This window comes from Coregonus lavaretus (genome assembly GCF_964263955.1).
Source record: "Coregonus lavaretus genome assembly, chromosome: 12".
Taxonomy (NCBI): domain Eukaryota; kingdom Metazoa; phylum Chordata; class Actinopteri; order Salmoniformes; family Salmonidae; genus Coregonus; species Coregonus lavaretus.
Window position 1 is genome coordinate 51,036,100 of NC_139999.1, and position 26,148 is coordinate 51,062,247.

A 26,148-nucleotide genomic window follows, 5' to 3' on the forward strand; every position below is an offset into this window, starting at 1 on the left:
ACATGTTGCTCATGAGGGCCTGCATATAATCAAATGATTTGTCACATGCACCGAATAGAACAGGTGTAGAATTTATCATGAAATGCTTACTTACGAGCCCAACAATGCAGAGTTAAAAAGTAAAAAGTAAGACAATTAGCAAATAAAAATAGAAAATAGTAACACAATAAATAACGAGACTATATACAAGGAGTACCAGTACATTTTAGTCATTTAGCAGACGCTCATATCCAGAGCGACTTACAGGAGCAATTAGGGTTAAGTGCCTTGCTCAAGGGCACATCGAGTTGGCTGGGGGATTCAAACCAGAGACCTTTCGGTTACTGGCCCAATGCTGTTAACCGCTAGGCTATATGCAGTGGTACAAGGTAGTTGAGGCAATATGTACATGTAGGTAGGGGTAAAAGTAGGCAATCAGGATAGATAATAAACAGAGTAGCAGCATTGTATGTGAAAAATGTGTGTATGTGTGTGTCTTATAGCTTGGGGGTAGAAGCTGTTCAGGTGCCTTTTGGTTCCAGACTTAGCGCTCCGGTACCGCTTGCCGTGTGGTAGCAGAGTGAACAGTCTATGGCTTGGGTGGCCGGGTTCTTTGACAATTTTCCGTGTCTCCCTCTGACACCGCCTGGTATAGAGGTCCTGGATGGCAGGGAGCTCGGCCCCAGTGATGTACTGGGCCGTCCACACCACCCACTGTAGCGCCTTGCGATCGAGGGCAGTGCAGTTGTCATACCAAGCGATGACGCAGCCAGTCAAGAAGCTCTCAAAGGTGCAGCTGTAGAACCTTTTGAGGATCTGAGGGGCCATGCCAAAACTTTTCAACCTCCAGAGAGGGAAGATGCGCTATTGCATAAAAAAAACCCATTTATGTTACCTTTATTTAACTAGGCAAGTCAGTTAAGAACAAATTCTTTTTTACAATGACGGCCTACACCAGCCAAACCCGGACGACGCTGGGCCAATTGTGTGCCGCCCAATCACAGCCGGTTGTGATACAGCCTGGAATCAAACCAGGGGGTCTGTAATGACGCCTCAAGCACTGAGATGCAGTGCCTTAGACCACTGCGCCACTCGGGAGCCCACTCGGGGAATGATAGTCTTTTAGGCAGGTTACCTTTGAGTTCTTAGGAACAGGAACAATGGTGCTGCTTGAAACATGTTTGGATTACAGACTGGGACAAGGAAATGTTGAAAATGTCAGTGAAGACACTTGCCAGCTGGTCTTTGCATGCTCAGAAAATGCGCCCTGGTATTCCGTCTGGCCCAGAGTACTTGCGAGTGTTAACCTGTTTAAAAGTCTTACTCACATCAGCCACAGAGAGCAAGATCATACAGTCATCCGAGACAGCAGAGGTTATCATGCCTGGCTCAGTGTTGTTTGCCTCGAAACGAGCAAAGGCATTCAGCTCGTCTGGGAAGTTTGCATCACTGGGCAACTCACAGCAGGGTTTCCCTTTGTAATCTGTAATAGTCTGCAAACCCTGCCACATCCACACAATTTGTGGTGGGATGTAGAAAGCAGTGATGATTACAGATGAAAACTCTCTTGGTAGATAAAAAGACTGGCAATTGACCATTAGGTATTCTAGTTCAGGTGAGCAAAAGCTTGAAACTTTCATTACATTTAAAGAAGTGCACCAGTTGTTGTTTACAAAGAGGCACACCCCTCCTCCTTTGGTTTTGCCCGAGTACGCTGTCCGGTCATGCCGAAGCATGGAGAAACCCTTGAGTTTTACGTCCATATCGCCCATCAGCCAGGTTTCTGAAAAGCATTGAATATTACAGCTTTTCACGTCCCGCTGGTAGGAAACTCAAACGAAGCTCATCCATCTTGTTCTCAAGAGACTGGACATTTGCCAATAAAACGGAGGGGAGTGCCGGATGACACAAGGACTCCAGCCCTCCTCCCGCGTCTTGCGAGCGATGCTTAGGTAGCCGGACAATGGAGTAGGGTCCGGTGTAAACAGTCAGAGTTTAAGTAGGAGCCGAAATTGAGGTCAAAGTCGAGGTTAGTAGCTGTCGATTCATAGTTCAAAAGTACTCGGCGGTCATAGGTGATAATGGTATGAGCTTTCTGTACAAATAAAGTACGGATAAACATGAAAAAAGTCCCAAAATAGCAGAGTCGGGTTGGAGCATGTAAGATGTTGACCATCTTTGTCGGTGCCATCTTATATGTACACAATTTCATGACTGTAGCTTAAACGGGACAGGAGATATGCTTGTTCAAAGTTTCAGTTGATTACTATAGTAATTTTCTTAATGCCGTATCTTTATGGCAAGACACATCATTCAGCCAAGTTTAGTCAAAATCGTGCTAGTGGTGTCTGAGATATTGCGTGTGACTAACGTACGTACTAACGATTTCATCGTTGGGGACAACTGGCATCTTAATAATGGTTGGGGATGGTTATCACATGGTATGTGGGGTTGGTTGTCACTATCAACTCAATTGTGAAACCCCAAGCTCTTTTGTGCTTGTGCTATAAAGAGCTCCCCTCGTTGTCTCTCTCTCACACAAATGTTTTCTGTCACACACACGCACACATGCCTGTGCAAACGCACGCCTACACACAAATTTACTCAAAATGTCATACGTATTCTCAAAGCATAAAATGCTGAATTAATGTAGTTAGGAATATCATTAAATCAAAAGACTTGGCTATTTCCAAGACTGTGTGTTATATTGCTTAATTTCCTGTTACAAAAGGAATAAGCTACTAGCAAACATTGTGACAACCAACCCCATACTTTGTGACATACAACCTTATAACTCCTTGCTGGAATAAGATCTGAGCGTAATATTGAAAACAGTTTTGTAAGATATACTGGTGCTGACCAATTGTATATGCTGGATCTTGCTCCAGCCGGGCATCAATTTGACTAATCTCAGATAGACCTACAGTACCCTGCACATCTGCTTTGTTTATGAATCATGCTATCATGGCATGGCATTGCTTTGAATAGTTAGTTACCTGGAATTCTTTAGCAAGTCATTTATTTAGTCTTCACCATGTGGTCTCACTACTGGTGTCCTCCAGGGCTCTGTACTAGGTCCTCTCTTGTTCTTTCTGTACACCTACAGTATATAAGTGGGTCCCAGGACCAGAGTTGAAAAATCCTTTGAGTTGAGTTTAGAGAGGCCTTTGAATCCTGAGTGCTGATGCTGACATCACAAAGCTGAGTGAATCCCCCCTTAGGACCAGAAAAGGAAAGATGTCAAAGGCCTAATCTCACGACAGGAACTGTTCCATTTCAGTCAGTCAACTTCGGTACAACATACTATGGGGACTCGCACTCTCGCAACTTCGGTTGAAGGATCTACAATCACACCTGACAAGGCCAATGAAATCCACGCATCGCTGGAAGCCCCGCCTTCCACTGGTGAACATGGCTCGGTTTGAACAGGAACGATTCACGCTACTAAAACAAACGATTGGAAAACGATAACTGTCCCATAGTGGTAGAGCGTGCTCACCCCCTGAAGGTTGTACTTGTACTCATACATTTTCTAATCCCAAACAATTCGTTATTCTTCAATTTGCTGGTGCAATGAGTAAGATGGCTAAGAAAATGACCGAGACAACGATGGCTAAGCCGGGTTCGGGGTCGAGATCATGCCCCCAGCCATGTGGTTGTAGCATTTCTCTGAAAAATACGATGTATGTGCAGTTTGTCTTGGCTTTGAGCACGCTCAGGCGGCCCTCGCTCTAACCAGCCAGTTATCGGGTGCATCTTACCGCCTAAACTGAGTAAGGCTCCTTGTGACAACAGTACCCCCAAGTGGCACGGCCAATCGCCGGAGCCCGTGTACCCAGAGTGGGCTGGTCTTTAGGCAAACCTCAGCACATAAACACCGTTTTCTCAACCAAGTTCCACAGTGTTCACGGGTCTTAAAAGTGTTGTCTCCCATATGTGAGTTCGATAAAAAGTGTTCCTTCTCCATGTTCAGACACACGGTTGTCAAGAGTGGTGGAAATGGAAGAAGAACCAAACTCTCCCAGTCCACAAGGTGGCACTTCACAGGGGTCTCGCAGTCTGCTCCGACCACATGGCGCACATGCGCAGTGTCGCCCTGGATCATACAAACAGTGACGTCAGGGTACAGACTACAATTTGTTGTGCGTCATCACACCGACTGTCCCTGAAGCCTCAGTGCCCATTTTGTGGAAGGAAATATCCTCCCATCTCCAGAAGCAGGCAATCCGAGTCTATGTCAAAGATCCAGGACTGCTGGTATTCCTGGTTATGAAAAGGGACAGGACTTCAAATCCAATTCTAGACCTATGTGCTCTAAGCGTCTACAAACTCAGAATGCTTACGAGCCTCCGGCTATTACAGCGATTGGCTGGTGGAGTCGAGGGGGCAAGCAGTGTTACACTTTTTTTTTTTTATATATATTTTTTTTAATTATATATATACAGTGGGGAGAACAAGTATTTGATACACTGTCAATTTTGCAGGTTTTCCTACTTACAAAGCATGTAGAGGTCTGTAATTTTTATCATAGGTACACTACAACTGTGAGAGACGGAATCTAAAACAAAAATCCAGAAAATCACATTGTATGATTTTTAAGTAATTAATTTGCATTTTATTGCATGACATAAGTATTTGATCACCTACCAACCAGTAAGAATTCCGGCTCTCACAGACCTGTTAGTTTTTATTTCAGAAGCCCTCCTGTTCTCCACTCATTACCTGTATTAACTGCACCTGTTTGAACTCGTTACCTGTATAAAAGACACCTGTCCACACACTCAATCAAACAGACTCCAACCTCTCCACAATGGCCAAGACCAGAGAGCTGTGTAAGGACATAAGGGATACAATTGTAGACCTGCACAAGGCTGGGATGGGCTACAGGACAATAGGCAAGCAACTTGGTGAGAAGGCAACAACTGTTGGCGCAATTATTAGAAAATGGAAGAAGTTCAAGATGACGGTCAATCACCCTCGGTCTGGGGCTCCATGCAAGATATCACCTCGTGGGGCATCAATGATCATGAGGAAGGTGAGGGATCAGCCCAGAACTACACGGCAGGACCTGGTCAATGACCTGAAGAGAGCTGGGACCACAGTCTCAAAGAAAACCATTAGTAACACACTACGCCGTCATGGATTAAAATCCTGCAGTGCACGCAAGGTCCCCCTGCTCAAGCCAGCGCATGTCCAGGCCCGTCTGAAGTTTGCCAATGACCATCTGGATGATCCAGAGGAGGAATGGGAGAAGGTCATGTGGTCTGATGAGACAAAAATAGAGCTTTTTGGTCTAAACTCCACTCGCCGTGTTTGGAGGAAGAAGAAGGATGAGTACAACCCCAAGAACACCATCCCAACCGTGAAGCATGGAGGTGGAAACATCATTCTTTGGGGACGCTTTTCTGCAAAGGGGACAGGACGACTGCACCGTATTCAGGGGAGGATGGATGGGGCCATGTATCGCGAGATCTTGGCCAACAACCTCCTTCCCTCAGTAAGAGCATTGCAGATGAAACACACATCCAGGGCAACTAAGGAGTGGCTCCGTAAGAAGCATCTCAAGGTCCTGGAGTGGCCTAGCCAGTCTCCAGACCTGAACCCAATAGAAAATCTTTGGAGGGAGCTGAAAGTCCGTATTGCCCAGCGACAGCCCAGAAACCTGAAGGATCTGGAGAAGGTCTGTATGGAGGAGTGGGCCAAAATCCCTGCTGCAGTGTGTGCAAACCTGGTCAAGACCTACAGGAAACGTATGATCTCTGTAATTGCAAACAAAGGTTTCTGTACCAAATATTAAGTTCTGCTTTTCTGATGTATCAAATACTTATGTCATGCAATAAAATGCAAATTAATTACTTAAAAATCATACAATGTGATTTTCTGGATCTTTGTCTCTCACAGTTGAAGTGTACCTATGATAAAAATTACAGACCTCTACATGCTTTGTAAGTAGGAAAACCTGCAAAATCGGCAGTGTATCAAATACTTGTTCTCCCCACTGTATATTTTTTAACCAGAGCGACTTACAGTGGTGAGTGCATACATTTTCATACTTTTTTTGTACTGGTCCCCCGTGGGACTCAAACCCACAACCCTGGAATTACAAGCGCCATGCTCTACCAACTGAGCAACACGGGACCACACATCCACCACACATCCATGCTACTGTCCTGTATTCAGTCTCTAGGCTTCATAAGAACCATAAAAAGAGCTGTCTGACTCCATCTCAGCGCATTCCGTTTCTGGGTCTCGAGCTAGACTCACTCGTCTATCACGCTTTTCTATCCCCACGGAGGGTGTCCGGGTTCCGGCCTTAGCTCGCTCTCTATTGCTGTGGAGCAGTGTGCACATATTTTCGCTTTGGGCAACGCATGTCCCCGGTTGCCTCAACTCGGGTGCAAATATTTTATTTAGGTGGGACCCTCTCTCTCAGGAGTGGAGGCTCTCCCAGATATGGGACATTTTCGGCAGGGCCTATGTAGATCTTTACGCATCGCGAGAAAAATGCGCATTGTCTTCTATTTTTCTCGATGAGGGACCCGAGTGCCCCTTTGGGAACGGATGCTCTGGCGCACCAGTGGCCTCAGACCCTCCTTTACGTGTTTCCGTCAGCGGTTCTGATTCAGCCCACATTGGAGTGGGTGCGCCGGGAGGGCTTACCATTGATTCTTATGGATCCCCATTGGCCCAGGCAGCCTTGGTTCGCGGATATCATTCACCTTCTAGGCAAGGACCTGTGGAAACTCCTGTTGCACAGGGACCTGTTATCCCAGGCGCACGGGCAGGTTTGGCAAGCGAAGCCAGAGATTTGGCTCCTATGGTCCTGGCCCCTATGAGGGCCAATCTGATGGCTAGAGGTTTACCTCCAAATGTTATTGCTACCATTCAGTCTGCAAGGGCGCCATCCCTGAGAGGGCTGTATGCACATACGTGGCAAGCCTTTGAGCTCTGGTGCCACAACAAAGGACTTGTTCCCTTTCAGGGCTCTGTGAGAGACATCCTTATGTTCCTACAGGAGCGTTTCAAGCATTCTCCACTTCAAACGTGTACATGTGGGAATTGACGGAACCTCTCCGGGGTCTCACCCCCTGGTGGTGCAGTTCCTGGAAGGTGTACATCGTCTCAGACCCGTCTCTAAACCTATTGCGCCCACATGGAACATGCCGCTGGTTTTGGAGGCCCTGTTTGCGGCCCCTTTGAGCCCCTGGAGTCGGTGGATCTGAAGATCCTCTCCTACAAAACCTCCCTGCTCATAGCTTTGGCCTCGGCTAAACGCATTATCCGTATAATCTTCCTGTATTTACTGTAATTCGCCCCGGGCGACTCTAAGGTGACGTTGCATACAAATGCTGGCTTCGCCCTGAAACTCATGGCTATGTCCTCCTTAGCTTTTGAGCTATTTCCCCTTTCACCTTCTCCTTTTGCTTCAAAAAAGCAACAGAGATTACATGCCCTTTGTCCGGTGCGAGTTTTACACACGTATATTGAACAGACTCTGGATATCTTGTTATGTGACCAACTTTTTCTCTGTTTTGCTAATTTAGCTCGCGGCAGGGTGCTCTCTAAGTAGCGTCTCTCCCACTGGATTGTGAAGGCTATCTCCCTGGCATATAGCAGCAAGGTGCAAGGGTTACCTAGAGGTGTAGGCGCCCACTCCACTAGGGGTCTGGCAGTGTCTTGAGCGTTGTCTAAAGGGTTGACTATAGGAGATATTTGTGCTGCGGCGAGTTGGGCATCACCACACACTTTTGTGAGGTTTTATCGCTTTGATGTTACTGCTCCCAGTATAGCACACAGTGTGCTTACGGCTGGGATAGGGGAAAGTCACTAAGCAGTGCGCCATGTGCGCAATACCCAGACTTCCGCATCTGGCGGGTTTAGTTCTGGGAGGTCTACCAGGGGCAATTTAATTTAGTATCCGTTGGGGTCGGCTTGGGTCATGATTATATTTCCCCATAGTATGTTGTACCAAAGTTTACTAACTGAAAGGGAACGTAAAATTATGTCTATAACTACTGTTCCCTGAAGGAGGGAAATGAGGCACAACTCTTGTTCCTGGGCTCGGTGAAGAGTGGTATTAAATTGAAGGAATAAATCCGAGCCTCAGCTTATCACCTGTGGAAGACGGGGCTTCCAGCGAGGCGCACATTTCATAGTGATTGTAGATCCTTCAACCGAAGTCGTGAGAGTGCGACTCCCCATAGAATGTTGTATCTTGTTTCCCTCCTTCAGGGAACAGTAGTTATATTCATAACGTTGCGTTATCTTTACAGAGACAGAAGTCAGCTTGAGCGTGGAAGTGTTAGACTGTAACTCACTTGTGAGGTGTGATCAAGTCTCTTCCTCAGACAAATATATTTTGTGGTTAAACTCCTTCAGAGAAATTTGGAAATAACAGTATGCTGGTTATTTGTCACAAATGACATTGCCAGATAAACTGTTATTATCAACAACATACTGTCTTAGTCATGGCAAGCATGACCCACTTTCATGTTTTGACTACATTCCATGAAGAGCAACCTCCTGCCAAGATATAAAGCAACGGTAAAAAAAACAGCAGCATATGTCTGTGCTATCTGTGGACCGCCGTACACTGTAATCAAGAGCTTTCCACTTGACACAACATGTCTACTTTGTCTTGAGGTGGGTGAGAATGAGAGCCCCAGGGTACGAGAGGGAGAAACGCGGTAAAATGGCAAGTCACTTAGCATAAAAGGCACTCAAAACCCCAACAGCGTTCTTTTTTTAGTTCTGTCTTTTGTGTCTCTCCTTCTTTCTATATACTCCTCCCACACCCTTTTCTTACCTCTCTTTCTCTGATGAGCCCTCTCTCACCTTTTCTTTGAGATAGGCGGCCCTAGGGTTGCAAAGCCACAGTACAGTGGTCTGTTGTGGCCTGGTATGAGTGGCAGCCTTGAGAATTGGATTGAAATAAGTAATATTAAACCAGGGAAGAAATATTTTTAGATATGGAGATACGCCAAGTCGTTCTAAGTGCTTTTAACTTCAATTGTGTTTTCATCTAGGGGAGGGGAGACACTTGGGAAGCGATGGACTGTGTGGAAGGAATTAATATGGTTGGCAAATGAATCGCCGTCACCTTCCTCAGCAGCTAATTTAACTGGCTGCTGCTAGCAGCTCATACATCTCAATAAACAATGTTGGCAGGTTGTTCCTCCTTTAAATTGGTATTTGCTCTGATTTAATTAATTTGGGGAACGTGAGACAATCCTCTTGGCCATGGGATATTTCATTATATAGAGGACAATAAATAGTATGTAGGGATTCATGGTGCCATACTGACCTGTGCAAAGACTCCCAGTTATTAAAATAAATGGGCAAATAAGTGTGTGTGTGTGTCTGTACGTGTGCGTGTGTGTGTAAGTGAGACAATGAGAGAGAGGAAGACAGAGAGAGAGAGAGAGAGAGAGAGAGAGAGAGAGAGAGAGAGAGAGAGAGAGAGAGAGAGAGAGAGAGAGAGAGAGTCAGTAAGTATGTTAAGGTATAAGTATCTAATCCATTGTGGCAAACAATACCTCTTACCTCCCATATCTTTATACTGCTGCCAATGAACAACAGAATAGTAGCACAGTTTCCTGTTTTAGTGGTTGTATAGAGGATTGACTTTCAAGTTTTAAAAAGACAGTTCATCCACCTACTAAAAGCATACTTAACTAAATGGAGGAAGACATAAGAGGATGATTTCATGATCGCATTTAACAAGGGAGAGAACCGCAGTGAGCAGGTGAGGAGGTGGACCTCTACAGAAAAAGGTATCCGGTGAGGTTCAAGTGTCAGGTCAACACAGAAACAGTTCCCCCCACTCGAGGAGTTCCCCATGAACCAATTCAAAACCCCATTATTTCAGTTGCCCAATGACAGTGTTGTGTCACCTGCCACCATGCAGTCCTGGGGTCACAACAGTATTTGAAATCTTTCAAAATACTATGTTGTTCTCGATTGAACTTGCCTGGTGCAACAGAAAGATTGAAATAGTCTGAAAACATGTCAACCTCGCCTATCTGGCACCACGAGCAGACCCGAGCTTACGCTCAAAGTAATTTGAAAGATTTCAAATCCTGTTAAACCCAGGTCTGCCCACCACACACAGCAAACAGCCCACATATTTTTTAAGCAGAACCAGCTCCAACTCATGTACTTCACCACCCAAAGTCACCCACACAGGATTCAAATACTATTTTAAATCATTTAAAATACTTTAGCTGGGCTTGATTGAGCTTGTCTGTTGCAATGGAGCCAATAGAAAAATCCCAAAAGTGTGATCCCCACTCACCTGGCAATCTAGGCAGGCTAAAGCAAGCGCTCAAAGTATTTGAGAGATTTCTAATAGTATTTGTACCCAGGTCTGAAAATAAATACAAACCCAGAGTAGCAGCATATAGCCTACAAACACACATTGCAGAGACGCTGTCTGTCAGATCAAAACCCACCAACCTGTCACAATGTCAAAAACTCACCCGGTACTTCAAAGACTAACATTTCACGCTTTGAGATTGAGATTCAGAATCAAAACCCACACAAACTCAAATTCGTTAATCAGAATCCCATCGAAATAAAGAGTTGATGTTGAACGTGGGGAGGGAGGGCCACTATGGTTCATAGGCTTTATAATAAGGGGCCATGGAGCGCACAGAGAGATAGAGAGAGAGATGAAAAACCAAACTGGTGGGTTGGTGAGTGTTGGATTGATCAAAGCTCTGAGGCCATGCCAGTTTGCTGTACTGTACTGAGTGGAACAAAAGGAACAACAGAGGAACAACAGAGGATCATCAAGCGTCAATCTACATACGGCCTTTAAATATTTCATCAGATAGACTGTGTGTGTGTGTGTGTGTGTGTGTGTGTGTGTGTGTGTGTGTGTGTGTGTGTGTGTGTGTGTGTGTGTGTGTGTGTGTGTGCGTGTGTGCGTGTGTGTGGGTGTTGCATTTCTTCAAATTAACTTGGCTGTGGTTTATGGAGCGTGCAGCCTTGCCTTGTATTGTCAGTTATAACCAATTTGAATGTCTAATGGGGAAGGCAGAGGGAGACCTTTGTTCTTTCTATAGGGTGTCATTTAAAACTAGTTGGGGTGGAGATAAATTAAAGATGGGGAAAACAATATTACATTTCCAGGCGTCCGCTTTTATGTAAGTCAGAGGCAGCTACCTGTTAGATAATGAAAATGGACATCAGAACAAAGGTTCACAGGTGTGGTCTGTGTGTGTGTGTGGCTTAAATCTCCCAGGTCCAACATAAATTGCACTAATGGCCACCTGGCACACTGAGTGGGCATGCTCCCGTCAACCCCCCAAAGGTCGAGCTGTGACTGGTTACAAGAGACATAATATGCCCTATGGCCCTATCAACATCAAGCATACCTGAGACATGATTGCACTCACAGAGGCATTAATAACCATAACATATTCACGCAGTGGGAGTTGTTCTCTGAAGTCTAGTAACCAGGCACAAACCAGAAATCCTATATTATTTTTGTGTGTGTGTGCAGAGATGTTGATGATATTTTTGGAGAGCAGCAAACACTTCAGTCAAGCTCGGCAGTGGGTTGACAACAAGCTACAGCTATAAACACATTTCATAGACATACTGTTGGTGGTCCTGTGGGTTGAAATGGCTGAATGTTTGCCCTGTTATTGTTAGGAGTTAAGCTGGCGTATGGCAGTGGTGGTGGGGTTCCCCTAGTAATCTCCTGCCTTTGAATACCACCGGGCACTCTTTGTCCCTTTACTTGAGATCTGAAAGCAAATAATCTGATGTCATTTTATAGAACAGAATGGAAAATATGAAACAGTTCATCCCGACTGAAATGTTGGTGATAGAGACAGACGGAGACATTATGCACTCTCAGTTGCCATAGAAACGTGCACATCAAGTCAGAGGAATAAAATATGTTTTGTGTGTGTGTGTTGCTGCCATCAAGGTGTGGTGTAGTGTGGTCTCTTCTGTGATCAATACCTCTCTTTCTCCCTGCCTTGGTCCCTCCTATCATCACACTCCATGGGGGTGTGAGTCTTTGCATGGTAGGACACACACACCCACACACACACGCACACACACACACACACACACACACACACACACACACACACACACGCACACACACACCCACACACACACGCACACACACACCCACACACACACGCACACACGCACACACACACACACACACACACACACACACACACACACACACACACACACACACACACACAGTCAAACACTCTTTCAGTCAGCACCAGTCAACCAGTATTTTCTAGTTATCTCCCAACATGGTGACATACAGCCAGAAAGGACGGAAAACGTGTGGCGAGACAGCATTTGCCGCAGTACTTTTCAATCTGGTGTTTACCAGATATAGTCATTAGTTCACTTCATAGAAAAACGTACAAAACCGTTTTGCTATGGAAAAGAAAGCAGACGTTTCTTATTTTCTTACATTTCATCCCGTATGCCTCTTTTTTCTCAGGTGATTATAACCCTGCCCCTGGGATTTCACGTGATAACCCTCAGGTGGATTCACTTGTCAGTTACAGTGGGGTCCTAGCTACAGCCTACAGAGCCTCATCAACCACACATCTCAACAACTATGTCTGGTCGCATCAGCACCTCGTTGTTGGTTTCTTTCTTCGCCCACCCTCCTCTCTGGTCTGTTGAATCTGACTTTGTGGCTGTGTTATCTAGTGGAAACCCCCTATTTGTCTGGTTGCCTGCCTCATTAGAGGGCAAACACATATTTTCATAGAAAACAAGGTATAAAAGCAGTTAATAAAAGCAGTTTAGTCATCCTCTAAAACTATCTAGAATTATCCAATCTATAGCCGCTAACAAAACTACTAAAGTTAGCTCTAGAGTACCCCATTCATAGACGCTAACTACTTTAGCGCTTTTTGACGATAGTATCTTCTGACCGGGGGAGTTTTGTTAAGAGCCCAAATGCTTGCTCTAAACATTAGCATGCATCGTTGTGGTACTGTTTTGGAAACATAAGGAATGTATCTTTCATTTCAGCGTGAAATAATTTTCAAAAAACATAAGGTAAATGTACTACACACCTTTATAGGGTTAGGGATAGTGTTCCCACAAGGCCATATCTCCATGTTACAGCGCTTGTTTGCGAAAGACATACGGAAGACATAGGCCGCCACCTGTGCTAATTAGCTATCTTTCGTGCTCCAAACACCTGTGTGCAAGCTAACTGGGAAGTGTAGTTCGTCAACTGGAGGCACACACAATGTATGGATCTGTGCAAAACTGCTACAGTAAGTGTATCTTTTTTATTTAAAATATTATTTCTCACTGACATGAAAGATAAGGGGCATATCATCATATGTTTCGAAAACAATTTGAAACCGTTAAAACACAGCGTTGGAATTGTAGCCAAATATGGGCGAATGTAATGGATAAGGGTTTTCGACAGATAGCTTTAGAGCAGCCTAGCTAGATAGCTAGGTAGCTAACATTAGCTAGCTAGGATGATGCAATCATGCACTCAGTAGCTAACATTAATCATTTAGACTCACTGAAAAAATGTGTTTGGCACAGGATAAAGAAGATGAAACAATCTACTGCTGCTACCCATGGCCAAGGGATACTGAAGTTCCTGAAAAGGTTGGTCAGCCATTTTGATAGTCCAGTAATGTTTGTTGGCATATTATTTTATTTCCACTGCTGGTGATTAGTCACAAATGTTTGTGGCGCAAATCTCACTGTCTTAAAAGTAAAAAAAAATACAAATTCTGCCACAGAGCAGTCTACACAGACAATATGAACACATTTGTCCCACCATAACAGATTGATGGCTAATGCAGAAAGAGAGAATTGATGGATTCTAGCACCACCATAACTTTCGCAAATACAGAAACAGGCAGCCATCATGGGGTCAGTCTTTTTCGACTAGCGAGTGCATAGCGACACCTACTGATATGAACTGGCAATGCAGGTTTGATTAGAATAGAATAGAATGAGTGACAATCAATACAATCTACTTCATGAATGATTGAATATATGGATGTTACCGGCAATCAGTTCCTACAGTGAGCGCCAGGGAACCAACCTCTGGTGGGCCAGATGGAGACCAGGACAACAACACAAGTTTAGTGGTTTTATGACTTGCCTACTGTGTATAGTGTTAAATGTAACTCTGCCTTTTTACAACGTCTACTGTGTATAGTGTTAAATGTAACTCTGCCTTTTTACGTCTACTGTGTATAGTGTTAAATGTAACCCTGCCTTACATTGCAGAAGAGCACTATAATCAGATGAACAAATAATACCTCCGGAGGTAGCGCACGACACTCGACCCGGTAGTTTCCCTCCTTAAAGCAGGGCAGTGTGAACAGAATTGTCTCATTGAGCAAACACTCCTACAGTATAAATGGTAATAGCAGAGCAATGTTTTTTAAACGTAATGTACTGTATAGACATATTCCTAATATTTCAGACTTCACATTTTCTCAGAACACCAATAAATGGGCCTATTTTAGGCTATAAAAACATGACGTCACATTTCCCCTGGCCAGGCCCAGATGGGATCAGAGCTCATAGGCTTCTCCAGGCTACCTGCAGCTATGGTTGTTATCAGTAGGCTACAGTTGATCAGACTGAAGCACAGACTAATTGTGCACGTTGACAATTTGTATCACACTATTTGGGTGGCGGGTATGAGCTTCCATATAAAACAGCTCCTCTCCTCACTCCTCACTTATACCCACATTTTCAGTCGCAATTTGCTTTTACCACGTCATGATTTGCATGATAGTGATACAAATTAAGCCTGGTTTGTTGTAATGTTGTAAGGTAGGTCTATTGTACTTGTATATTTGTATGAGAGGGTTAATCGTACATTTTTGCTAGGCTAAAGTTACTTGATGAAGACATGCCATTATAGCAACTCCGTACTTTTGTCTTAAAGCTAAAAATGTAATGAGTGTAGCCTACAGATTAGATAATAAACCCTTTAATTGCCTACACATACATGCTTGTGAATTGTTGCATTATTCAAGAGTGTAATATATTTTAGAAGAAAAGTTTCTGTCACTGTTGACTAGTTTGTGCTTACTGGCTAGTAGTGGCTACTGTGATATTTACAGTCAGTTTGAGCTGTGGACCAAGAATGTCGCGTTGACCGCCACAATGAAAGATAAGACAAGGACATAATGTTAATTGAAAAGTAGAATTATCTTTCGCCACCCCGCTTCTCAGACTCTCCTTCATATCTCGTAGTGGGAATAGGGCCTCAGAGTTTGTGCTTTATGGCATTGTGCTGTTGTCTGCTACTCACACCAACCGCAGAGAGAGAGAGAGAGAGAGAGAGAGAGAGAGGCAGAGAGACAGCGAGACAGAGACGCATTCAATAATCAATCAAAGCTGGTCAGTGTTTATTCCGGGATATATAAAATATTGTAATTGTTTCTTGCAAATTCAATTTTGGAGTTCTCAGCATCTTGGCTATCGACTTCGATTGAAAAGGGCCCAATTCCATCCTGAGTCTACTACATGTAATATAATATATGCCATTTAGCAGACGCTTTCATCCAAAGCGATTTACAGTCATGCGTGCATAGATTTTTTAAGTATGGGTGGTCCCGGGAATCGAATTCTCCATTCTGGCATTACAAGAGCAATACTCTATCAAGTGAGCTACAGAATAACACATGTATTAGGTGACTCACTGTGCCAGTGTTTTAAATACCTTACACTTAGAAAAAAGTGTTCCAAAAGTGTTCTTTGGTTGTCCCCATATGAGAACCCTTTTTGGTTCCACATAGAACCCTGTTGGGATCCATGTAGAACCCTCTGTGGAAAGGGTTCTACATGGAACCCAAAAGTGTTCTACCTGCAACCAAAAAAGGTTATTCAAAGGGTTCTCCTATGGGGACAGCCAAATAACAATTTTAGGTTCTAGATAGCACCTTTTTTTGTAAGAGTGTAGCTGTGCTTGATTGAGCAAACCCTAACCCACTTGACCCTCCAGACAGGCCTAGTTACCGCCATAGCATGTGTTAGTGCCTCAAGCTCTCGTAAAATACAATCCTTCTCAGCTGGAGTTTTGACGATAGATTAATCTCCAGGTACATGCCTGCTGTACAGTGGAAGCCTCCGGGCTTAGACACACGCAATCTACGAGGCAATGAGAACATTGTGAGATTCCGGAGGCCTGTCAAATGCAGATGCGTACAGTGACAGATCGTGTTGTGATGCATGCTATTACACAGCAGATACACAGTAGATATTTGATAGACATATTGGTAGACTTACGAGAGGGTTCTCTCCAGCCGACTGCCTGTGGACCCGATGATCTCCCCCAGAGTGCAGAACATCTGGCCCAGGAAGTCCTGTAGAAGGAGGGGTACCAGATTTAACAAAACACCTAGCTCCTACTATGCTTTGCCTGGAGGGGCAGCAGATTTAGCACAACACCTAGCTCCTACTATGCTTTGCCTGGAGGGGCAGCAGATGTATCACTACACCTAGCTCCTACTATGCTTTGCCTGGAGGGGCAGCAGATTTATCACTACACCTAGCTCCTACTATGCTTTGCCTGGAGGGGCAGCAGATTTATCACTACACCTAGCTCCTACTATGCTTCGCCTGGAGGGGCAGCAGATTTAGCACAACACCTAGCTCCTTCTATGCTTTGCCTGGAGGGGCATCAGATTTAGCACAACACCTAGCTCCTACTATCCCATAGTCTCACGTGCCAGACAGGCTCTGTTCTTATTGTTACGTTATTACAGATACACTGTATGGACAGGACAGAGGGTTCGAATCATGGGCGTCATGCATCCGATAAATCTGAGGGGGCACATGTGATGATGGCGAGGGGGGTAATTTAGTAGGATAATTTAGCATTTTTCAAACACCTGAAACAGCTTGTTCCTGCAATCTAGAACAATAATCTTTATACTTAATCCTATGTAAGAAAATACTGTATGTTTATTTTTCTGCATATCTAAGCATACCTTGTTTAAGACTACCAAGAAACACACTGTGTGCAGCCTGGTCACCAGAAACACACGTCAATTCCGGACGTTTAAGAAGGTCCTGAGGACGTCGATATATGCTGTCCTCGGCACTCACCAAAAAAAATAGAAAAGACTATGGGACAGCATTGATATTGAACTCACAACACTCACAGCCAAAGTGCGCTGCTTAGACCACTGTGCCACAGAAGCTCACAATTCTCTAGCAAACTGGGAGAGCATTTGATGATACTAAATGGAAACAGCACTTTTTAAACAATTATTTAGTTTTATACTTTCCCCAAACCATAGCCCTAACCTTAATCACTCAGAATTAATACCTAAACTTAACCCTTTGAGTTGTTTCTGTTCAAACCCTGTAACCACGTGGAATGAACCCTGTAACCACGTGGAATTAATGGGCCAAAATTCGACGTTCATCCACATTATGTCAAATCCCGACTTGAAACTATGAGACCAGGTGCTGTGTGACCCTGATTTAGCCCACTGCAGTAAAATATTTAAAAGATAATATGGCAACTACATTTTACATTTTAGTCATTTAGCAGACGCTCTTATCCAGAGCATTTAGTGAGTGCATACATTTCCATACTATACAGGTCATTCATCTGAGTCCTTGAACTCGACCATTATAAAATGAAGGACACCTATGGCACGGCAGCTGTTGAAAGTGACTACTGTCCATGGATCATGGTTCACTGTTCATACAATGTTGATTGATACAATGCAATAGATAGTGTGGAAATCAGTCAAGGTCACCAGTAACGATATATGTAATAGAGAGAATTTGTCTGCATCCCAAATGACGCTCTATTCCACATACTGCACTACCTTTGACCAGAGTCCTACGGGTCCTGGTCAAAAGCAAGGAATAGGGTGCCATTTGGGACGCATCCCATACCTTAGCTCCATACTGTTACCGTCAGGGTAGCACTTTAGTTTACAGTGCTGAAATAACAGGGTAACGTCCGGAAAGTAATAGGAAACATCAAGGAAATAAGACGCAACGACCAGGTAAGAACGCAGTAATAACCCGTTAATAGTTAGTATGTAGCTGCTAAATACTGATATAAAGTTGTATGAATTTTCCTGGTTGTTATGTAGAAACAATTATGTGTTACTGAAGAACTATCAATAATAGAGGCTAATAAGCAGAAGTTATGTAGTAAGTATTGAAGGCCATTTCCCTCTTCTCAGCAGCACCGTCTATACTTATTAAGAATGTACTTGGAACTTTCGTAGAAAGACTGTTTGTTTAACAGAAACGTGCCTTCAGAAAGTATTCATACCCTTGACTTATTCCACATTCTGTTGTGTTACAGCCTGATTTAAAATGGATTAAATACCCCAACAAATCTCACCAATCTACACACAATAATCCATAATTACAATGTGAAGACATGTTTTTAGAAATCTTTGCACATTTATTAAAAATGAAATACAGAAATATCTAACTTACATAAGTATTCACACCCCTGAGTCAATACTTTGTAGAAGCACCTTTGGCAGCGATTACAGCTTTGAGTCGTCTTGGGTATGTCTGTATCAGCTTTGCAAATCTGAATTCTTCCTTGCAGATTTTCTCAAGCTCTGTTAAGTTAGATGGGGAGCGGCGGTGAACAGCAATCTTCAAGTCTTTCTACAGATTTTCAATGAGATTCAAGTCTGGGCTTTGGCTGGGCTACTCAAGGACTTTCACATTTCTGTTCTGAAGCCATTCCAGCGTTGCTTTTGGCTGTATGTTTGGGGTCATTGTCCTAAGGTCGTTTGCACTCTGAAGCAGGTTCTCATCAAGGATGTTCTGTATTTGGCTCCATTCATTGTTCCCTCTATCCTTACCAGTCTCCCAGTCCCTGCCGCTGAAAAGCATGAAAAGCTGATGCTGCCACCACCATGCTTCAAGGTAGGGATGGTATTAGATGGGTGATGAGATGTGCCTGGTTTCCTCCAGACATAGCGCTTTGCATTCAGGCCAAAGAGTTACATTTTTGTCTCATCAGACCGACCACATAATCTTTTGCCTTATGATCTCAGAGTCTATCATGTGCCTTTTTGCAAACTCCAGGTTTGCTGTCATGTGCCTTTTTCTCAGGAGTGGCTTCCATCTGGCCACTCTCCCATAAAGCCCAGATTGGTGAAGTGCTGTAGAGACTGTTGTCCTTCTGGCAGGTTCTCCCATCTCAGCCAAGGAACTCTGTAGTTCTGTCAGAGTGGTCATTGGGTTCTTGGTCACCTCCCTGACCAAGGTCCTTCTTGCCCGGTTGCTCAGTCTGGTCGGACGCAGTGCTGAGCGATTAGTTTCATATTTTTTTTCAATTTCCCAATGATGGAGACCACTGTGCTCTTGGAAACTTTTAACGCTCTAAAAATTGTTTTATACCCTTCCCCAGATATATACCTACCCTTCCCCAGATATATGCCTCATCACAATTCTATCTCGGAGATCTACGGACAGTTCCTTGGACTTCATGGTATAGTTTCTGCTCTGACATGAACTGTCAACTGTGGGACCTTATATAGACAGGTGTGTTTCTTTCTAAATCATGTCCAAACTATTGAATTGGCCACAGGTGGAATCCAATGAAGTTGTAGTGACATTTCAAGGATGATCAAAGGAAATTGGATGCACCTGAGCTCAATTTGGAGTGTCATAGCAAAGGGGTGTGAATACTTATGTAAATTAGATATTTCTGTATTTCATTTTCAATACATTTGCAAACATTTCTAAAACCATCTTTTCACTTTGTCATTATGGGGTATTGTGTGTAGATGGGCGAGAAAAAAAGTATATTGAATCCATTTTGAATTCAGGCCCTCTGTATGTGTGCCAACCTCAAAATGTACTTTTTGGTCTTTGCTTGTAGCTGGGTAGTTACCTTGTCGTTGCTTGTTTCTGTCTTGTTAACATCTTGTTTTGCTGTTGATTCCTTTTACTTTCCGGTCGTTACCCAGTTATTTCAGCAATGTACTTGAGTAATTATGATGTAACTTACTGATAATTTCTTTATACAGTAGTTTCAGTGTACCTACGGGGCCTTGACCCTGTATTCTAAAGCAAACATCTGTTCCCGTTACCATGTAAATTACTATTACTTTCTTTTTTTTCAATATTTTCTTTTTTTTCTCGCAAATATATATATATATATATATATATATATATATATATATATATATATATATATATATATATATATACATACATACACATACATATACATAGAGAGGGGAAAAAGTATTTGATCCCCTGCTGATTTTGTACGTTTGCCCATTGGCAAAGACATGATTAGTCTATAATTTTAATGGTAGGTTTGTTTGAACAGTGAAAGACAGAATAACAACAAAAAAATCCAGAAAAACGCATGTAAAAAATGTTATAAATTGATTTGCATTTTAATCAGGGAAATAAGTATTTGACCCCTCTGCAAAACATGACTTAGTACTTGGTGGCAAAACCCTTGTTGGCAATCACAGAGGTCAGACGTTTCTTGTAGTTGGCCACCAGGTTTGCACACATCTCAGGAGGGATTTTGTCCCACTCCTCTTTGCAGATCTTCTCCAAGTCATTAAGGTTTTGAGCCTGACGTTTGGCAACTCGAACCTTCAGCTCCCTCCACAGATTTTCTATGGGATTAAGGTCTGGAGACTGGCTAGGCCACTCCAGGACCTTAATGTGCTTCTTCTTGAGCCATTCCTTTGTTGCCTTGGCCGTGTGTTTTGGGTCATTGTCATGCTGGAATACCCATCCACGACCCATTTTCAATGCCCTGGTTGAGGGAAGGAGGTTCTCACCCAAGATTTGACGGTACATGGCGCAGTCCATCGTCCCTTTGATGCGGTGAAGTTGTCCTGTTCCCTTAGCAGAAAGACACCCCCAAAGCATAATGTTTCCACCTCCATGTTTGACGGTGGGGATGGTGTTCTTGGGGTCAGGACAAACACGGCGAGTTGAGTTGATGCCAAAGAGCTCGATTTTGGTCTCATCTGACCACAACACTTTCACCCAGTTCTCCTCTGAATCATTCAGATGTTCATTGGCAAACTTCAGACGGGCATGTATATGTGCTTTCTTGAGCAGGGGGACCTTGCGGGCGCTGCAGGATTTCAGTCCTTCACGTCGTAGTGTGTTACCAATTGTTTTCTTGGTGACTATGGTCCTAGCTGCCTTGAGATCATTGACAAGATCCTCCCGTGTAGTTCTAGGCTGATTCCTCACCGTTCTCATGATCATTGCAATTCCACGAGGTGAGATCTTGCATGGAGCCCCAGGCCGAGGGAGATTGACAATTATTTTGTGTTTCTTCCATTTGCGAATAATCGCTCCAACTGTTGTCACCTTCTCACCAAGCTGCTTGGCGATGGTTTTGTAGCCCATTCCAGCCTTGTGTAGGTCTACAATCTAGTCCCTGACATCCTTGGAGAGCTCTTTGGTCTTGGCCATGGTGGAGAGCTTGGAATCTGATTGATTGATTGCTTCTGTGGACAGGTGTCTTTTTATACAGGTAACAAACTGAGATTAGGAGCACTCCCTTTAAGAGTGTGCTCCTAATCTCAGCTCCTTACCTGTATAAAAGACATCTGGGAGCCAGAAATCTTTCTGATTGAGAAGGGGTCAAATACTTATTTCCCTCATTAAAATGCAACTCAATTTATAACATTTTTGACATGCATTTTTCTGGATTTTTTTGTTGTTATTCTGTGTCTCTCACTGTTCAAATCAACCTACCATTAAAATTATAGACTGATAATTTTTTTGTCAGTGGGCAAACGTACAAAATCAGCAGGGGATCAAATACTTTTTCCCTCACTGTATGTGACTTGTTAAGCAAGTTTTTACTCCTGAACCTATTTAGGCTTGCCATAACAAAGGGGTTGAATACTTATTGACTCAAGACATTTCAGCTTTTCATTTTTTGTTAATTTGTAAAAATGTTGAAAATCAAAATTTCATCCATTTTAAATTCAGGCTGTAACACAACAAAATGTGGAACAACTCAAGAGGTGTAAATACTTTCTGAAGGCACAGTATATGGTGAAACTATTAAGAAAGTAATAGTAATATACCGGGGAACAGAACGTTGCATTAGAATACAGTTTTAAGGCCCCGTAAGTACACTAAAACTATGGTAAAACTATAAAGAAAGTAATAGTAATTTATATAACAATTACTTAAGTAGAGTGCTGAAATAACTAGGTAAAGACCGGAAAGTACTAGGATAAATAGCTAAACAAGACGGCAACGACAAGGTAACTGCCCAGCCACAAGCAAAGAACCAAAAGGTACATTGCGGTTGGCCCACCCAGTATAAGTATGATATAGTTCCTCAAATATTTCATTCCTAATAAGTATAGACGGTGCTGCTGAGAAGAGGGAAATGGCCTTCAATACTTACTACATAACTTCTGCTTATTAGCCTCTATTATTGATAGCTCTTCAGTAACAAATAATTGTTTCTACATAACAACCAGGAAAATTCATATAACTTTATATCAGTATTTAGCAGCTACATACTAACTATTCAAGGATTATTACCGCGTTCTTACCTGGTCGTTGCGTCTTATTTCCTTGATGTTTCCTATTACTTTCCGGATGTTACCCTGTTATTTCAGCACTGTAAACTAAAATGCTACCCAGTTATTTTGTTGACTAACCTTCTTCTCATCCACAAAGGTTTGCAATAGAGAGAGAAAAACAGATCTGTTAGTTGGAAATCTGCAGAGACAAAAACGAACATTTCTTTATTTTTTTTCCATAAAATATATTTTTTTCATTATTACGACATTCTCCCCTTGAAAAAAACATACCAATAAGTAATCAAATCAAAGTCTAACCAAATGTACCCACTGTAATTCTCCCTTGAGAGTTCATGAAGTAAAGAGATAACTATGTGACATGCAAATATGTAAGTATGCTTATATTAATTGTATGAAGTCACCAGTGTGCTTACATGTTTTGAAATGTTTGAACTTCTGGTGTCCACATTGTACCTGTAAGACATAAGAACAATAAATCAGCACCTGATGATGGGTTGAATCCACCAAAAGTCATTCCATTTTTAGCTGCTATGGGAACGAATACATTCAATCAGCATATGAAACTGGGATAATGTTGTAGATTAAATTGGCAAGTAAAGAATATTAGCCAGGGCATATTATTTTATTATAAATCGAATTATTTCACATGGGGGAGAAGTTGCTAGCGGAGAAGCCTACATCTACCTGGCAGGCACAAAACGAGGTAATGTAAAATAAACCTAAACTTTCATTACATGTAGCTATTATTAAAATATGCAGTTGGTTTTCATTGAAATTAGCTAACACTGGTGATGATGTTTTAAACATTATGTCAGTGTCAATGAGAGTTACTGTCAGTCTATTAAGGAGTTGAGGTCAGTCTCAGTTACACTGACACCAACTCCTTGTGACTCAGCACGTAAAAATAATCTGTCCTCGGTTGCAACACTCACTACCGAGTTCCAAACTGCCTCTGGAAGCAACGTCAGCACAATAACTGTTCGTCAGGAGCTTCATGAAATGGTGGTTGAGGATATCCCTCTAGTGGTGCGGGGGCTGTGCTTTGGCAGAGTGGGTGGGGTTATATCCTTCCTGTTTGGCCCTGTCCGGGGGTTTCTTCGGATGGGGCCACAGTGTCTCCGGACCGCTCCTGTCTCAGCCTCCAGTATTTATGCTGCAGTAGTTTATGTGTCGGGGGGCTGGGGTTAGTTGGTTATACCTGGAGTACTTCTCCTGTCTTATCCAGTGTCCTGTGTGAATTTAAGTATGCTCTCTCTAATTCTCTCGTTCTCTCTTTCTCTCTGAGAACCTGAGCCCTAGGATCATACGTCAGGACTACCGGGCATGCTGACACCTTGCTGTCCCCAGTCCGCCTGGCCTTGCTGCTATTCCAGTTTCAACTGTTCTGCCTGCGGTTACGAAACCCCTACCTGTCCCAGACCTGCTGTTTTCAACTCTTAATGATCGGCTATGAAAAGCCAACTGAGAGACCTGAGCCCTAGGACCATACGTCGGGACTACCGGCCGTGGTGACTCCTTGCTGTCCCCAGTCCGCCTGGCCTTGCTGCTATTCCAGTTTCAACTGTTCTGCCTGCGGTTATGGAACCCCTACCTGTCCCAGACCTGCTGTTTTAAACTCTTAATGATCGGCTATGAAAAGCCAACTGAGATTTATTCCTGATTATTATTTGACCATGCTTGTCACTTATGAACATTGAACATCTTGGCATGGTTCTGTTATAATCTCCACCCAGCACAGCCAGAAGAGGACTGGCCACCCCTCATAGCCTGGTTCCTCTCTAGGTTTCTTCCTAGGTTTTGGCCTTTCTAGGGAGTTTTTCCTAGCCACCGTGCTTCTACACCTGCATTACTAGCTGTTTGGGGTTTTAGGCTGGGTTTCTGTACAGCACTTCGAGATATTAGCTGATGTACGAAGGGCTATATAAAATAAAATTGATTGATTGATTGGTTTCCATTGCCGAGCAGCCGCACACAAGGTTAAGATCACCATGCGCAATGCCAAGCATCGGTTTGAGTGGTGTAAAGCTCGCTGCCATTGGACTATGGAGCAGTGGAAATGAGTTCTCTGGAGTGATGAATCACGCTTCACTATCTGGCAGTCCGACGGACAAATCTGGGTTTGGCGGATGCCAGGAGAACGCTATCTGCACCAATGCATAGTGCCAACTGTAAAGTTGGTGGAGAAGGAATAATGGTCTGGGGCTGTTTTTCATGGTTCGAGCTAGGCCCCTTTGTTCCAGTGAAAGAGTCAATATTTGCAGTGTTGACCCTTCTTTTTCAAGACCTCTACAATCCGTCCTGGCATGCTGTCAATTAACTTCTGGGCCACATCCTGACTGATGGCAGCCCATTCTTGCATAATCAATGCTTGGAGTTTGTAAGAATTTGTGGGGTTTTGTTTGTCCACCCGCCTCTTGAGGATCGACCACAAGTTCTCAATGGGATTAAGGTCTGGGGAGTTTCCTGGCCATGGACCCAAAATGTCGATGTTATGTTCTCTGAGCCACTTAGTTATCACTTTTGTCTTATGGCAAGGTGCTCCATCATGCTGGAAAAGGCATTGGTCGTCACCAAACTGTTCTTGGATGGTTGGGAGAAGTTGCTCTCGGAGGATGTGTTGGTACCATTCTTTATTCATGGCTGTGTTCTTGGGCAAAATTGTGAGTGAGCCCACTCCCTTGGCTGAGAAGCAACCAGAGAAAATGACTTTACCCCAGTCCTCAGCAGTCCAATCCCTGTACCTTTTGCAGAATATCAGTCTGTCCCTGATGTTTTTCCCGGAGAGAAGTGGCTTCTTTGCTGCCCTTTTTGACACCAGGCCATCCTCCAAAAGTCTTCGCCTCACTGTGCGCGCAGATGCACTCACACCTGCCTGTTGCCATTCCTGAGCAAGCTCTGCACTGGTGGTGCCCCAATCCCGCAGCTGAATCAACTTTAGGAGACGGTCCTGGCGCTTGCTGGACTTTCTTGGGCGCCCTGACGCCTTCTTCAGAGGTTTTTTATTAGAGAACAATGAATTAACTTTTTCAATGCTAGTTAAGGATCCTATAGTTATCACGTTTCACACTGGATTTATTAACTACAAAAAGGTAAGACGCGTTTTTATTTTAATTCTGGTGCCGCTCTGCACACACAAGTTTGTTAGCTAGCTCTCTAAAACTCTAGGCGGCATTATGTGTAATGTAATGGAACTGAGAGTCATGATCAAGGGTTCAATGTTCAAAGATATTCAAAGTCCGTTCATAGAAGCTGCTCCTCAGTAGGTATAATTATGTGGGCCGAATTCAGATAATCCATGTCATAAAAACAAAATGCACAGCGCTTCATGCCCAGCGCTCTCATCACCTGCAAATTTTAAATTGCATGTCGCACCTTACACACACTTGTCTGTCCAATGCATGTACAGTACATAGCTTGCCCGCTCCATAGCAAGCTGCTCTATCCATTGGTGAAGTAATTTAATGTCGAGCTAAATGTAGAAAAATGACAATTTCAGGAACAGAAAGGAATGATATAAACCATAACTTTTTGGGGGGTTTGAACCGGTTCAGAACTTTATTTTGCTGGTCAGAACAGTGTAACGGAACAAAATAAATAATGGTTCTTTATTATTTCGGTTCTAACCCCTGGCCTAAAC

At 43.4% G+C, this 26,148-nt stretch overlaps 1 protein-coding gene across 1 annotated transcript in view; it reads right to left on the reverse strand.

Moving 5' to 3' along the window:
* Positions 1 to 26,148, reverse strand: part of LOC311138270 (copine-9-like) — a gene marked incomplete at both ends in the record, with an annotated part of 142,723 nt that overhangs the window by 46,067 nt on the left and 70,508 nt on the right. The window contains 2 exons of the mRNA XM_084172953.1: positions 16,255 to 16,331; positions 22,925 to 22,964. Of these exons, the coding sequence (XP_084029079.1) occupies positions 16,255 to 16,331; positions 22,925 to 22,964 (117 nt within the window). The remainder of the gene's footprint in view (positions 1 to 16,254; positions 16,332 to 22,924; positions 22,965 to 26,148) is intronic.